This window comes from Natrix helvetica (assembly GCF_964273705.1).
Source record: "Natrix helvetica genome assembly, chromosome: 7".
In the NCBI taxonomy this organism is placed as follows: domain Eukaryota; kingdom Metazoa; phylum Chordata; class Lepidosauria; order Squamata; family Natricidae; genus Natrix; species Natrix helvetica.
Window position 1 is genome coordinate 46,033,162 of NC_138558.1, and position 15,345 is coordinate 46,048,506.

Sequence of the window (15,345 nt, forward strand, 5' to 3'; positions counted from 1 at the left end):
TACTATTGTCACTTCCACACAGTGAGTGTAATTCTCACTTAATTCCTAGCAACTTCCAAATCTTCTTTCCATATATTCACTTCCATTCATTCTTGATTAATTTATATTCTGCCAGCTTTTCAGATACGAATCATACATTTAGTTCCTGTAGTCATATACTTACTCTTATACATTTACTTCCTTTCTTCCATGCATATTTTTTTCTTGATTCACTTTTGATGTTTTCAAATAATGGCTTGTCCCACCGTCATAACTCATCTCACCTATATCCTTCACTAATGTCTCAGTTTGTAATAATAAATAATTAAATCAGTTATGTTTTTTGAATCATTTACTTCCCCCCTGCATTCTGCTTCAATGACATGTTGAAAACCGACCTTTTTGTAAATGCATGTTCATCAGAATCTTTCATTCTTTGATGTCCAAATGGCAGTAACATTTTTTCTATACTCTATTGCTTTTTTCCTACCATCTATTCATGTCACCACCATCTAACATAATATTTTCCCCCTGGATTGCATTCATTCAATATGTTGCACAATTTTTCCAAACCTTCTCTCTTATTGTCATTCACTGGAAAATAATATGTAATTATCACCAACCTACGAATTTTACTTTCAGCAACAACTAACATCATGTAAATGCATACTTTCTGGTATTGATTTAAGCCTTTTTATTAATTAAAACCTCCCTACTTGTACTTATCAACACCATTCCATTCTTAATTTCACAGGCATATATAACATCACTCCTGTTAATTCATGCCTTTCCCATTTATGCTTTTAGGTTCCAGTTTGCAATCTTCCACATGCCATGGCTGTGACTAGATGGAGCAATGGATACTGACCTCTGTTGCCTATCATGGTGTTGGTAAATTGAGGCTTTTCCACAGAACACTGAGATTGAGACAGTGCTGATTAGATTACTAGTATTACTAACGTATTTTCATATGTAAGAGCTCCTGATAAAACTAGGGACACTACAGGTCAGTTTTTGAGTATTGAAGATTTCAGATAGTATGCTACAAACTCATATAAAACCCAATTATTTCCCAAGCATGCTTTACTCCTTTGGTATGAAAGCTAGTATCTGTAACCTGGACACTAATTCACAAACCAACATACTACAGGGAGAGCCCCCATTTTATACAGTGAAACGAAACACACCTAAGGTTATAAACTTCCTTTTTTTTTAAAGTAAGAAATTATACAGTTGATGACTACAGCTTAATATTTAAGATTAACCTAAAGCACTGTTAATGGGTCTCACCTAAAACGATTACTCTACGTATCTGCAGAAAAGATAGGATTGTATAGGAAGGATTTCATATTTAGTGTGTAATGCTAATGGTAAAAACAGAGGGTTATAAATCCGGAAATACATAGAACAATATGAATTAAGATATTCCTTTCTGTGACATTGCTAACTTTAAATTATGCTAGCAAGAATTATTCCTTTGACTTTTTATCGTATTGGTCTTAGAAGATTTGCTAAAAGAAAAAAAAGTTCATTTGAAGCAGTGAAAGCTGACAGTAGATCTTCTGTACTATTCATCTTAAACTAAAAATGCATTAGAGATGTAACTTACTCTGAGCTTACGGCCAAACACATTCACTTTGCCTTGCGCTTGTTCTTTTCGAAATCTCCACTCCACTAAATTCTGTCCATTTTCTCCAGGAAGAGTCATATTTCTTTTTGCTACAGTTGGATTGGCTGTACCTGCTAAAACATGTGGTTCTGTTTGGTAGTGTGTATCCAGACCACTGGCATAGATGATTCTGAGAGACCCATCATATCCAATCTGGTAGCTATTTCTTAACTGATCTGAAACGAAACCCAACAAATACGTTTTTCTAAACCAAGATTTTTCATGCAAAATTATTCCTAACACAAACCAAGTCAACATTCATGCAACATTCAGTTGCATTAAAAAATACAAGCATTTTAATTTTAAACCATTTAAAACATTAAACATTAAAATTTTAATTTTTTGCTTATGACCTTCCAACATTATCTGATTTCTTGATGCATATTCCAATGTGTGACAAATATATGCCGTAAGAAGCATTATTTTTATATCTACATGCATCTTTAGAATCATTTTAGAAATAGAATGCATATAAAAGGTTTTAATCAATGTAACTAATTTTTTTTTAAAAAACTTTTACTTGCAAAATGAATCCACAACTAGTGAAAGTGTAAACATAAAAATTAGAGTCACAATCATAGAGTTAATGACTTTATTCAGTTGAATTGTCTTCTAAATAGGTATGTATATTATAGAAGATTAAGGCTTTAACCCTATTCCTATACAAAACACAACAACCTCCTTTGCAGGTTAGTTTTCATCACAACTTGTAATAAATATAACAGTGTTTTTTCTTTTAATTCATTTTTTCCCTGTTAAAGATTATTCTTCATTTAATTTGTTAACCTACCTTGGACCATTGTATAGAAAGAATCAATTGAGGATAAATTTGAAGTGATGCTGACATCATCCTCTCTGCTAGATGATTCAATGTCTACAGTAATAGCCCTTTCCATTTCTCCATGTAGATTAGTGACCACTCCAGTTGGAAATGTGACATTGGTCAATCTGCCTTCACTGTCATAGCTATAACAAGTTATACAAACAAACAAACAAACGAATGAATGCAAGAATGAATTGTTTTTACTCACTGACTCAAACTAGAAATTTCTGCTGATAATTTTGAGGTTTTATGCCTAAATTATGCACAATGAAAAAAATGAAGAATTTGTTAAATTTATTGAAAGCTTTTTCAATATACAAAGGAAGCTTGGTAGAGGGAAAAAAACCTCCAATGACTCTCAAGTCTGCATAGATGTTTCTTTGGACTGCGACCAAATCCTACTGCAATCTAATTTGCTATTTAAAAGGAGTATATTTAGTAGGGATTAATTGCTTTATGTTCCATTGAGGACCTGTACACTGCATGAGTCAACAAGAGGGCCGTGAAAATATTTGCAGACCCCTCCCATCCTAGATATAAATTGTAACAACTCCTACCCTCAAAACGGCGCTATAGAGCACTGCACACCAAAACAACTAGACATAAGGATAGTTTTTCCCAAACGCCATCATTCTGCTAAACAAATAATTCCCTCCCCACTGTCAAACCATTCTCTAAGGCTGCTTTCATATCATTCCTATCACCCATCTCCGCCCACTTATGACTGCAGGACTGTAACTTTATTGCTTGTATCCTCACAATTTATATTGATATTATTTCCTGATTGCTTATTTTTATGTACACAGAAAGCATATCCACCAAAGACAAATCACACTTGGCCAAAAAGGAATTCAATTCAATTCTAATTCGCTTTTTATAATAAGGGTAGATTTAATTCAGTTTGATACAAATGTTATATCCAGTGGTTTTGATTTTTTTTTCTTTTTAATTTAGCATGGGCCTTATCCGTTTATGAAGAGAGTGAACTTTGTTCACGTACATTCCTGACAGCATCACATTCTTAATGATACAACAATAAGCTGTGATAGGAGCACTACTGCTGTAGGGCCATTGTGATGCATTCGCAAAAAATTGAATGGAAAAATATAAAATTCTTAATATAAAAGGAACAAGTGGTACTTGTAACCACTTGTTACAAGTGATCCTGTATGATCCTGTTCATTGTTCGCTTAATCTCCTTTTCTTTCATGGTATGTATTACAGGGGTCTGCAACCATAAAGATTCAAACAGCCATTTGTGTTTCTGTTTCCCACAGAAAAGAAAACACCGGGAGCCACAAAACCTGGGTGTGCGTGGTCAAGTCAATGTCACCTTCACCCAGTCACATGACCCCAGCCACGTCTACTCAGGTTTTGTGGCTCCTGGTGTTTCTGTGGAAATGGATCTCTCATTTCTCTCTCATTCTCTCCATCATTTTTTCATTTCTCTCTTTTTCTCCCTTCTCTCTCTCTCCCTCTCTCTCAATTAATGCTGCTGGCAGCACTGCTCAACTGGAAGAGTAAAAAAGCTCAGGGCAATGGGAAACGGGGGCTGGCCTCACTGAACCTCGCATGCCCACATCAGGCTCAGAGAAAGCCAGAGTGCCCTTGCCAAAGATGCTTGCCTATCAGCCAGTCAACCTGCCCGCCCTCTTCTCAATTGAGGAGGATATCCCCACTCGTGCATGCCCTCCTGGCCCCACCACAGCTGGATAGGTGGTTGCGTGAGGAGCGAGCGTGGGTCGTGCTCTCTCCTCAGCTACAGACCTGTTCCCCTGTCTATCATACCCTCCTCCCGGATCCCATTCCCATCCTACCAGCCCTCGTGTTGGTGTCGGCCATGGATGGGCCAGTGTCTCAGGATGGAGAGCAGGTTGCCTGACCAGGTTGGCAGAGAGTCACAGGAGAGGGGTCAAAGAGCCACTTGTGGCTCGGGAGTCACAGATTGCTGACACCCAGTCTAGTACAATACTGCATCTGTTTATTTCTTGAGTGATTTGTGTACTCAATATTCTTACACCCCGATTGATATTAATAAATATCCTTTGTGGGAATAATTTGCATAAAGCAATAGTGTGTGTGTGTGTGTGTGTGTGTGTGTGTGTGTGTGTTGGTTTTGTTGTATTCGGGTCTTTTCCCGTGTAAGGTTGAGATTGTCTTTGCAACGTTTCAGCAGGATCTCACCTGCCATCTTCAAGCGTGGGCTTAAAATGGGAACGGAGCTGCCATCTTTCTGTAAGTCTTGGTGGGAGGGGATGGGGTGCTGGCTTTGTTTCAGTAAGTGGAATGATTGGTTGTGTGGTTGTATCATGATTGGTAGATTGGTGCTGATTGGTGCAGGCTGTGTGTGCATTATTGTTTTGTATTGTAACAGCTTGGGTGGTGGGTGGTGTTCGTTTGTTGGCTAGGGCTGGTTTCCAGATGTTTGGTAGGCGGAAGGTATCATCACGTTTGTTCATGTTGTGGGGGTGTTTCTCTATTTCGATGGCTTCCATGATTATTCTCTTGTGGAGGTGTTCTGTTTTGGAGATTAACCTGGCTCCTTCAAAGTTGATTTCATGTCCTGTAGCTTTAAGGTGCTGGAAAAGGGAGGAAGTTTTTTCTTTTTTTCTTACTGCGTTCTTGTGTTCTGTGATGCGTGCATTTATCCTCCTGTTTGTTTGTCCTATGTATATTGCTGGGCAGATTTTGCATGGTATTTTGTAGACTCCTTGGTTTTCTAGCTAGATTTTGTCTTTGGGGTTTCTTAAGATGTTGGCTATTTTTTGGTCAGTGGTGAAGGCTGTCCTGATATTGTGCTTGTGGAGAATTTTGCTGATTTTATCTGTGGTGCCTTTGATGTAAGGGAGGAGGGTGATGCCATTGTCTTGTTCTGTGTCTTGGTTTTTGGGAAGAGTCTCCTTTTGGATTAGGTTGGTGATTGTTTTTCTTTGGAATCCATTGGATCCAGCACCTTAAAGCTACAGGACATGAAATCAACTTTGAAGGAGCCAGGTTAATCTCCAAAACAGAACACCTCCACAAGAGAATAATCATGGAAGCCATCGAAATAGAGAAACACCCCCACAACATGAACAAACGTGATGATACCTCCCGCCTACCAAACATCTGGAAACCAGCCCTAGCCAACAAACGAACACCACCCACCACCCAAGCCGTTACAATACAAAACAACAATGCACACACAGCCTGCACCAATCAGCACCAATCTACCAATCATGATACAACCACACAACCAATCATTCCACTTACTGAAACAAAGCCAGCACCCCATCCCCTCCCACCAAGACTTACAGAAAGACGGCAGCTCCGTTCCCATTTTAAGCCCACGCTTGAAGATGGCAGGTGAGATCCTGCCGAAACGTTGCAAAGACAATCTCAACCTTACACGGGAAAAGACCCAAATACAACAAAACGAGCATACCTACACCCGTGAAAATCTACAAAAACAAATATATATATATATATATATATATATATAGATAGATAGATAGATAGATAGATAGATAGATAGATAGATAGATAGATAGATAGATGATAGATAGAGACAGAAAGAGAGAGAGACAGAGAGAGAGAGAGACAGAGAGAGAGAGACACACAGAGAGAGATGATAGATAGTATCTTGAAATCTAGAAATAGAGGAAACGACATAGTATGCTGGAACTGATCACTCTCTTTTGTATGTAATTTCATATATTTATTTTCAAGTATTTAATAATATTTTTTTTAAGTCACAACAAATGTGATCATTTGCAAATTAGTGCAGGGCTTTCCTGTAGTAAAATCTCTGCTGCAAGATAATTTTAGTAGATTGCATCTTTAAGGCTGTGTATTGGGAAAAACTCCTACTTTGATCTGCATTGCTTTTCAAGTAATTTGTTGCCCTGCATAGAATATTTAAGTAAAGCTAGCCGTATATAAATATAGAGGTTAAAAAACAGAGTATAGGCAGGCTGATATTGGACACATGCTTATTTTGAGAGTTTATTATGAAGAAATAAAGAAATGTCAGCAATGTGCCCTCTTGTTCTCATCATTGTCCCTACATTTTTAAATAGGAGGATGAGATAAAATTCACCTTATCTGCTACTGAAAAGCAGCACACAAAGGCTATGTACCTGACATACTGTACTCAGTCACACACTTATCTAAGTGTTGCCTGCTACTCCAAATACCAGATTGGATTGATAGCTAACCCACAAATGACTGTAAGTAGTTCTGCTGTGTTATTCCCTGCATAGATGCATTTTTCTTTCTTTGCAAACAATTTGTGACTACTAATTTAACTTAAATCCTGTAATGAACAATGGATCACACATATAGACTCAATGGAAACTCTTTAAAATGCTGGATATGCACAATTAAAAATAATTAAAAAGTTACCTTTCCTTTCATTTTATTATTAATTGTTCATTCTAAGAGACAAGCTGTAAATTTCACTAATTTCACAACTGGATCTGGATGGACCATTCTAAATGGTTTCCAACCTTAATTTAGTAAAATTCACAATGAGATTAAAATGAATTATCTTGCCTAGGCTATGTTTATTACTTGTTTTATTTCTCTGTAAAATAAATGCAAACAGCACTTGCATATAAAAAACCAGTAACAGAACATAGCTAGAGAGAAAACAGCTTTAGAGGATTCTACTGGTACTTGAGTTTGAGTTTGAGTTTTATTAAATTTATATACTGCCTCCCTCTCCCCACAGGGACTCGGGGCGGTGTACAGACAGTACATATAAAACAACAAAGCAAGAACAACAAAACATTAGACAACCAACATAAACATACGGTCTGTAAAATACCCGAACTCATTTCAAGTTAAAAACAGTCTAAAACCAAATTAAAACCCCAAAATTTACAATATTAAAAAGCCATCCAGGAAGGTCAGTAATTGATTGTACTTATGATTACGATTAGGCTAGGCCGGCTAGCCGGAACAGGTGGGTCTTGACTTTCTTACGGAAGGAGTGGAGATCAACAGTAGTTCTAATGTCAGGGGGGAGTTCGTTCCAGAGGGTTGGGCCCATCACAGAGAAGGCCCTACTCCTGGGCACCGCCCGCCCGCATTGTCTAGCGGAGGGTACCCGGAGGAGACCCTCCCTGTGTGAGCGGATTGGTCGTAGGGATGTATGGGGTAGAATGCGATCTCGCAAATAACTAGGTCCCGAGCCATGAAGCGCTTTGAAGATGACAATCAACACCTTGAAACGCACTCGAAAAGCCACAGGCAGCCAGTGCAGCTCGCGCAGAAATGGTGTTACATGGGAGTACCTGGTACTTCCCAAGATTGTCCGCGCGGCTGCATTCTGAACCAACTGGAGCCTTCGGGTGCATCTCAAGGGGAGCCCCATGTAGAGAGCATTACAGTAATCAAGACGGGAAGTCACCAGGGCCTGAGTGACTGTGTGAAGGGCGTCCCGCTCAAGTAGGGGGCGCAATTGGCGCACCAGGCGCACCTGGTGGAACGCCCTCCCAGCCACGGCCGTCACATGATCATCCAGCGACAGCCGGGAGTCTAGGAGGACGCCCAAATTGCGTGCCCTATCCACCGGGGGTAGTTGTTCCCCCCCGATGGCCAGAGATGGAGCAAACTGGCTAAAGCGGGGCGTCGGTAGCCACAGCCACTCCGTCTTGGAAGGGTTGAGCTTGAGTCTGTTGTCCCCCATCCAGACCCGCACGGCTTCCAGACACCGGGACATCACCACGACGGCTTCGTTGGGGTGGTTCGGGGTAGAGATGTATAACTGAGTGTCATCTGTATACAGATGGCACTCAACCCCGAATCCTCGAATGATCTCACTATCATTCACCACTTGCCCGTGTTTACTTAAATATAATAGAACTAGAGAACTGCAATGTAACTCTGAAATATGTAGGCTAAAGAATTCACTGCAAGAAACAATCTATTAATGTTGAGATCAATCAGGGTTAAGATTTATAGTGCTGGACATGAAATGGTTCTAACATGGCAAGCAACAGAGAAAAGACATAATCTACTTTTGTAAAAGTGACTTTTTTGAGCGGCGGCAAAGGAACTGGTTCAGGGGCGTGGCAGGCCTGGGTTGCTGCCGGTTCTGCAACCCAGGGCTGAATTCCATTACCAAATTCCATTACCAAACCAGGCCGAACTGGGAGCAACCCACCTCTGCATCAACCTCATTAAATCCTACAAAACGTAGCACTGCTATTGTGTTCTTTCTGAACTACACAGATTTTCGTACTAGACGAAAGAGTGCAAAAGAATTCCTCATTAAAAGTCATATGATGTACAGTGTATGCTTCTTAGTTGCTTTTATGCTATCTTGTGTTCTTGTGCCTAAGCCATTTCTCATTTCTTTATGTCTATATGCATTTTAAGCAGTCAGTTTCTTGATACTATTACTTTTCTATTCTAGCTGAAGATATTGCTAACATGCCTTGCTTGAAATCTTATTCTAAATGTACTCATTTTTCCTAAATTTTAATTCTCATCCAGGAATTCCTTTTTGAATTGATGGACAGTCTACTTATAGCTCTGAGCAAATCTTATAAATATGTCTACTAGTAGGCAATAAAAGATTGAAATATATTTATACAATGTTAATGAGTGGTGACAGATATTTAAAAGAGTAGATCTGAAATGGTTCACAACAGGATGAACAAAACTATAGGTAATCCTTGCTTTACAAGCTTTTAACAATGTTCAAATTTACAATGGTATCAAAAAGGTAATCTACAACCTGTCTTTCACATTATGACAATCGCACCACCCCCATTGTCACATGATCACAATAGGGGTGTTTGGCAACTGGCTCCCATTCATGATAGTTGCAGAGTCTTGCAATCATATGATCATGATCTTTGACCTTCCCAGCTGGGTTCCCACAAGCAAAGTCAATTGGGGAAGCCACATATACTTAATGACCAAGCGATTCACGTAATGGCCATGTGATTTGTTTAATGACCATGGTAAAATGATTGTAAAACTGGGTCTGGTTACAGGATGACTCACTTAATTTAACTGCTTAGTGACCAAAATTCTGGGCCCATTTGTGGTCATAAATCAAGGACTACTTCAATTACAATTGTCTATTTATTTGATGAAAAACATTCTCCTGCTTTTCAAGATATTCAATATGAATATGAAAATTCATATTCAGCTGAACTTAATTAATCTATCAGTAGAACATTTTAGAGCATCCGTCTACATATTTGGCAGAAAATATATCAACTTTTCCATAGTTTCATAGTTATTTGGCTTTTATTTTTAGGACGCAAAATTAAACATGAGAGACTTTTGTACAATACTGTTTGTGCACTTGCTCCACAAATTTTGTACTGAAAATATATTCTTATGTATAAAAAAAAAGTTGAACATTTATACAATCTGAAAAAAACAGAGTATTACTTTTTGGCCTTTAGCTAAAATCAAGTGTGCAGTAATTACATATCAAAGAAAACATCCTGCTTCTTAGTTATTATGTAGAAATATGCATTTATTTTGCATGGTTAGCAGGCAATTTTTAAAAATCTAGTAAAATATTCATTGGCTTATTAGGTGTACAACATGTTTTCAGCCAACCTTTTTTTTTTAAAGAGAAGAATACCAAACTTGGGTTTTCCAGCCCTAAATTATCTGAGTAACCTATTTATTTTTAAAATTTTTACATTTACCCATAATACATTAACAAACTTCATTAAGAAAGCAAGAAACATTGTTAAAAGTATGAACTGATTGCCACGCTATTTCAAAACAGTAGTGATTAAATAAACACATCTGCTTTTTTAAACTTTCAATGTATATGTCATTGCTGTATTCCTGAATTGGATTGGGTGCAACTTGAAAGCTACAACATCAGCAAAAAGGTATTTTGCTTCCCTTTATTTCATTTCATTTTTTACTTCTGGGAAATAAAATGTCCCCATTTCACAATTTCTTTTCATTCGGGGTTACATTACTTTTCTCAAAATATGTCAAGCACAATAAATTTCCAGGAATACTTTAATAAGCAGTTTTTAAAGGTACTTTTTGAAGTTCACTTCAGTTTCTTGATTTTGAAAATAATGATCTCTTCTTCCTAAAATAACATTTACTTATCTCTTACGAGCTAAGAGTCCCCTCACAATGTATATTGAGATATTCTAAATATATGTTAAATTTAATTAGGTGCTCCGAAGGTTTGTATTATTGTAACTTTTAAAGGAGATGTACAAATGAGATCAAAATTCTAAATTTTTAACTTCTTAAAACCATAAAACTGCAACACTTTAAAAATAGACAGCAGGAGTAACAGGGTATTCAGCAGCATCAATTCAATTAAAGATTTTCAGTTAATGCCAAATGTTTATAAGCCAGAAAGTGATGGAGGAAGCTACTGTCTCTTTAGAAAATGTTCTGTTATGGATTGATACATAACACATCACTGACAAGGATAATCTCGTAAGAAGACATTTTTATTGGTTATTGCATTCCTAACTGATATGGAAAGGATGGGATCCATCAACTAAATAAAATCCTGGCCCATGTAGCAGTTATATGTCAACAAAAGCACTTAAGAACCTGGCATCATAGCAAATTGGCAGCCAGTATATTTCCATCCTATAAGGCAGAGAATCTGTTAACACTAGATAACCCTGTTAGCCCTTTAATTAGCTAAATTAACTATATAATGCTGAATATGCAAAATAAACTCAGGTTGAGGTGAGGTTTAAAAGTATCACCATCTAAAGTCCACTTCATTAATTCAATTTTTAGTTTATCAGCCATAGGGTATTTCACTGTGACAATGGTTCAAACTAGCAAATTGGCTAGCATTGGGTGCAGATTTTTTAGTAAGTGGCACAACCTCTATACCTTTGGAATTTCTGCACCTTTTACACCTGTATATATTTACCTATCAGAATATACACAGGGATTTTTTCTATCTAAATCAAATTAGCTATTAAAGATTGGGAAAGAAACAGGGCAGGAAGAGTCTACCTCAGCGGGCCCCAACCTTTTGGCCACTAGGGACCAGCTCCATGGAGGGCAGTTTTTCTGCAGACCAGCGTGGCGTGGTTTTGAGCGCTGCCTAGATCCTGTGTATGCGTGAATGGGGCTTTGCTCGCTTGCATGACTTGGTTCCTGGTGGGCCAGGTACCAATCCGTGGTCGGGATCCCCTAGTCTAGCTTTTGTGAGAAGAGGAAATGCAGCCTAGATTTGGGGATTGTTGTACAAACTGTTTCAAAGAGACTGAACCTTACTTGACTCTCCTTATACATGTTGATGGGAATTTAATCTTATCATTTTTAAAATTATGTTTTTATCCCTGATTATCATTACAGTTACTCTTCTGAAATCTGTATGCTGTTTAATTATTGTCAGTTACATGGAGTTTGATATATGGTTCCAATTCGCTTGTCCAGATCATTAAATCTCAAGTGGTGAATTGTACCCAAAAGTTGGAATAAATGCAGCACTTGGCATTTTGTATGGTTTACATAAATCCTGACCTATAGGAGGTATCTCCAGGCTGCAGTACTAGATCAATTGAGAGGGATGTTAAAAAAAAAATCAAAGTACATACCTGAAGGAGATACACACAATCTAGTTCTATTAGAATTGTAACAACAGCGTTAAATTAAAATGTTCCTTAAACATACAGGAAGAAACAAAATATTTTTATTCGAAGCTAACCGGTAGATGGTAAAAGCTGTATCAATATGGCTTTCTGCCATAAGATGATAAGAATCACCTTATCTTTTAACAGCTACTCATTAACGTTTCATATCTGCATATTTTAAATAGGTATTTGCAATTACATGGTATATATTGATGTAATTTGTTGTTGTTAGTTGCGAAGTTGTGTCTGACCCATCGTGATCCCATGGACAACGTTCCTCCAGGCCTTCCTGTCCTCTACAATCCTCTGGAGTCCATTTAAGCTCATGCCTACTGCATCGGTGATTCCATCCAGCCACCTCATTCTCTCTTCTCCCCTTCTTTTGCCCTCAATTGATATAATAATTTATTCTAAATAGCAAATATTCTAATATGAAGTTTTAGGGCTGAGCATGAACAAGTATTACCTACTTCCATGCCTATTTGCAATAATATTTTGTGTCATAGCATCTGCAAAAAGCAGGGACATGAGACAGTTGCAGTCTCACAAAACCAAACAGTGCTATTTTTGTATTCATTGCCTCAGAGCTATAAAGAATAATTATTATTTTCAAAAGGGTTTTTTTGTTCCCTAAAGTCAGTTTTTTGCAACTACCTGGACCATTCGCTGAGTTTTCTTGGCAAGGTTTCTCAGAAGTGGTTTGCCAATGCCTCCTTCCTAAAGCTGAAAGAAAGTGACTAGCCCAGTGGCCCAGAGTCACCCAGATGGCTTTGTGCCTAGGCTGTGACTAGAACTCACATGTGATGCCTTAACCATTACACCAATCTGAGACTTTTTATTTGCAATATTGTTTCTGGAAATTTTATTTACTGCCAAGCTACTGAAAATTACCAATCAAATGCAAATCTCTCATAGCATTCTTCACTAATCAAGAATACTAAGAATACTGTATATAATGCTATATAGATGATCCTATTAGTTTCTCCAACATTTTTGAACAATGAAATAAAGTAAAATGGAGCTATTCAAATTGTTCCCTAAATATTGGGGGAGGGGGGATCTACACTATCTCAGACCAGAGCCGAACATATATTTAAACCCCTGAAACTTGGAATGGAATGGAAATGGAATTCCCTTTGCCACATTGCTATGATATATTGAAAGGGATGGGTCTGCAGATTATTCCCATGGCAATGTTACTTCTCTATCATTACGACACCTGGACATGCATTATTTCTAGAACAAGTGTAAAAAGTGTATGGATAAAAAATACAGTGATTCTGAAAAGGTTTATGGATAACATATAGTTCATGGACTACTGTATTTCATAGCTCAGTATTCCAATAGAGAACCCCAGAACAATTGAAACTTTTATCCGGATTTTTAGCAGTAAACTTAAGTGACAATTCAGATTCAACAAGAAAGTTTGGGGATGAATAGAGAGACTCAGGTCTAGATTATATGAAGGGAGAGTCTGATTTGTCTGCCAGGAATTCCCATTTTCAGAATACCAACCCCCACTCCCCAATATAATTCATCCATCAGGAAATACAGTTGGGTCCTTCTGCATACTCAGTTAACTAATTTAAATGTCAGTTCAAATGTTACTGCTGCTGAGGACATAAAACTCAATCTACTAAGTGTCTTGCTATGTTTATCTTTCCCCCCTGTTGGAAGAAAATATCGTGTATTTTACTATGGCATCTCAGTATTGCTGAAATTGTATAATCAGTAGGACAGCCTGTTTAATGAAAGGGTTTCACCTTTTCTTGACATGGGAAGGACTTCCTGCAGTTTAAGATTTTTCATTGGAAATAAAATGTGAATTAGTTTTTAATGTGACTGATACATATTTAGTTAGACAGTTTCACCTTCACATACCTGTTCATGAATCTAACTGGCAATGAACATAAATCTGTATTTTATTTTTAATTCTTTATTTTCAACAGTAGCTAATAATAAAACAATTAAAAATAAGCACCTAAAATATGAACAAAAATTAAAAGAATTGAGGAAATAAAAAATAATTAAGACCATGGTCCAGATATTGAACAAAACTGTGTAAAAGGAGATCGATGCATAACTCTCCTTAATTGTATTCCGTCTACTGTTGTTTGCTCTCCACGAAATTTGAACATGGGCACAACTATTAGGATCCCAAATAGCCAGGCCCCTAGCACAGGTGGCATTTCCTTCACCTCCAAACTTAAAACAATGACGGTGACAAAATTATATTATTTCAACATATGGCAATATTGGTAGCATTAGATTGAAAGTAAAAACAAAACACCCCAAATCAACAGAAAGCAGAATTTCATGCAAGAGATGATTGTTTTTAGAGACATCAAGAACTCTTCCCAAGTAGCCCTGCATTCTGATGTGGAATAAATCACACCAGCTTAGCATGGGTGAAGATTGCTGCATATTTATCTATACCTATTTTTCTATGAACATGGATTCGTGCTTAGAGTTCTTTTGTACGTCACTAAGATGTAAAGAGCTAAATGTGGGAGAATATGTCAAACCAGAATTCAGGCAAGGTACAAGTGCTTCCTTCATTGGGGCTAGACTTCATAAGGATCAGATCTACAGCTTCTTGGTTCTCTTGGATCTGATACTGATGCTGGAAAGCCACATTATATTAGTGGCAAGATGGACCTTTTATCACATTGGCTGATATAGTAGGTACACTCATTCTGCAAGGACAGAATTTGCAAAGTGCTTTTTTGAATGGACGAAATAAAATAGTTTTGAAACTTCAATTGCTCCATAATGCAATAATGTGGATGATGAATGGTAATTGTAGGAAATAAGAAATCAGCTGTACGGGTTAACAATTGCTTCATGAGCCCAAGTCAATGTGCTCAGTATGGTGTATAAAATCTTATATAGGTTGGGCCCAGGTTACTTGAAGAATTGCTAATTCCTATATAGCTTGCACCATACTTTTTGCTAATTGAGAGAACAATTTTTTCTATTGAGAGAACAATTTGCTATTGTAATTGTTATAGTTCTGGAAGGGGCTTAACATATTTTACTGAGAGCTCCTAGTATTCTAAAGAGTTCTTTATAATTTTTAAGGCCTTCTTAAGTGGGCTTTAATGGCTTTTTACTTTGGCTTTTATATCAGTGTTTGTAAGCTGCCAAGAGCCGCAAATGGATTGTGCAGCACATATTTTGTAAAAGAAAAAAGTAATAATAAAACAGAATATGGTTTGATTATTTAAACTGTGAAATAGGATCAAAGCAAGATTTTATTTTCATTTTGATCAATACGTACTTTTCCA

At 37.4% G+C, this 15,345-nt stretch overlaps 1 protein-coding gene across 19 annotated transcripts in view; it reads right to left on the reverse strand.

Annotated features, from left to right (window-relative positions):
• TENM3 (teneurin transmembrane protein 3) overlaps positions 1–15,345 on the reverse strand; it is a 1,436,054-nt gene that overhangs the window by 13,408 nt on the left and 1,407,301 nt on the right. For all 19 annotated transcript variants that reach the window (XM_081959126.1, XM_081959141.1, XM_081959139.1 and 16 more), the window contains 2 exons: positions 2,439–2,614; positions 1,589–1,824 (listed from right to left, as the gene is read on the reverse strand). In XM_081959126.1, coding sequence (XP_081815252.1) covers positions 1,589–1,824; positions 2,439–2,614 — 412 coding nt within the window. The remainder of the gene's footprint in view (positions 1–1,588; positions 1,825–2,438; positions 2,615–15,345) is intronic.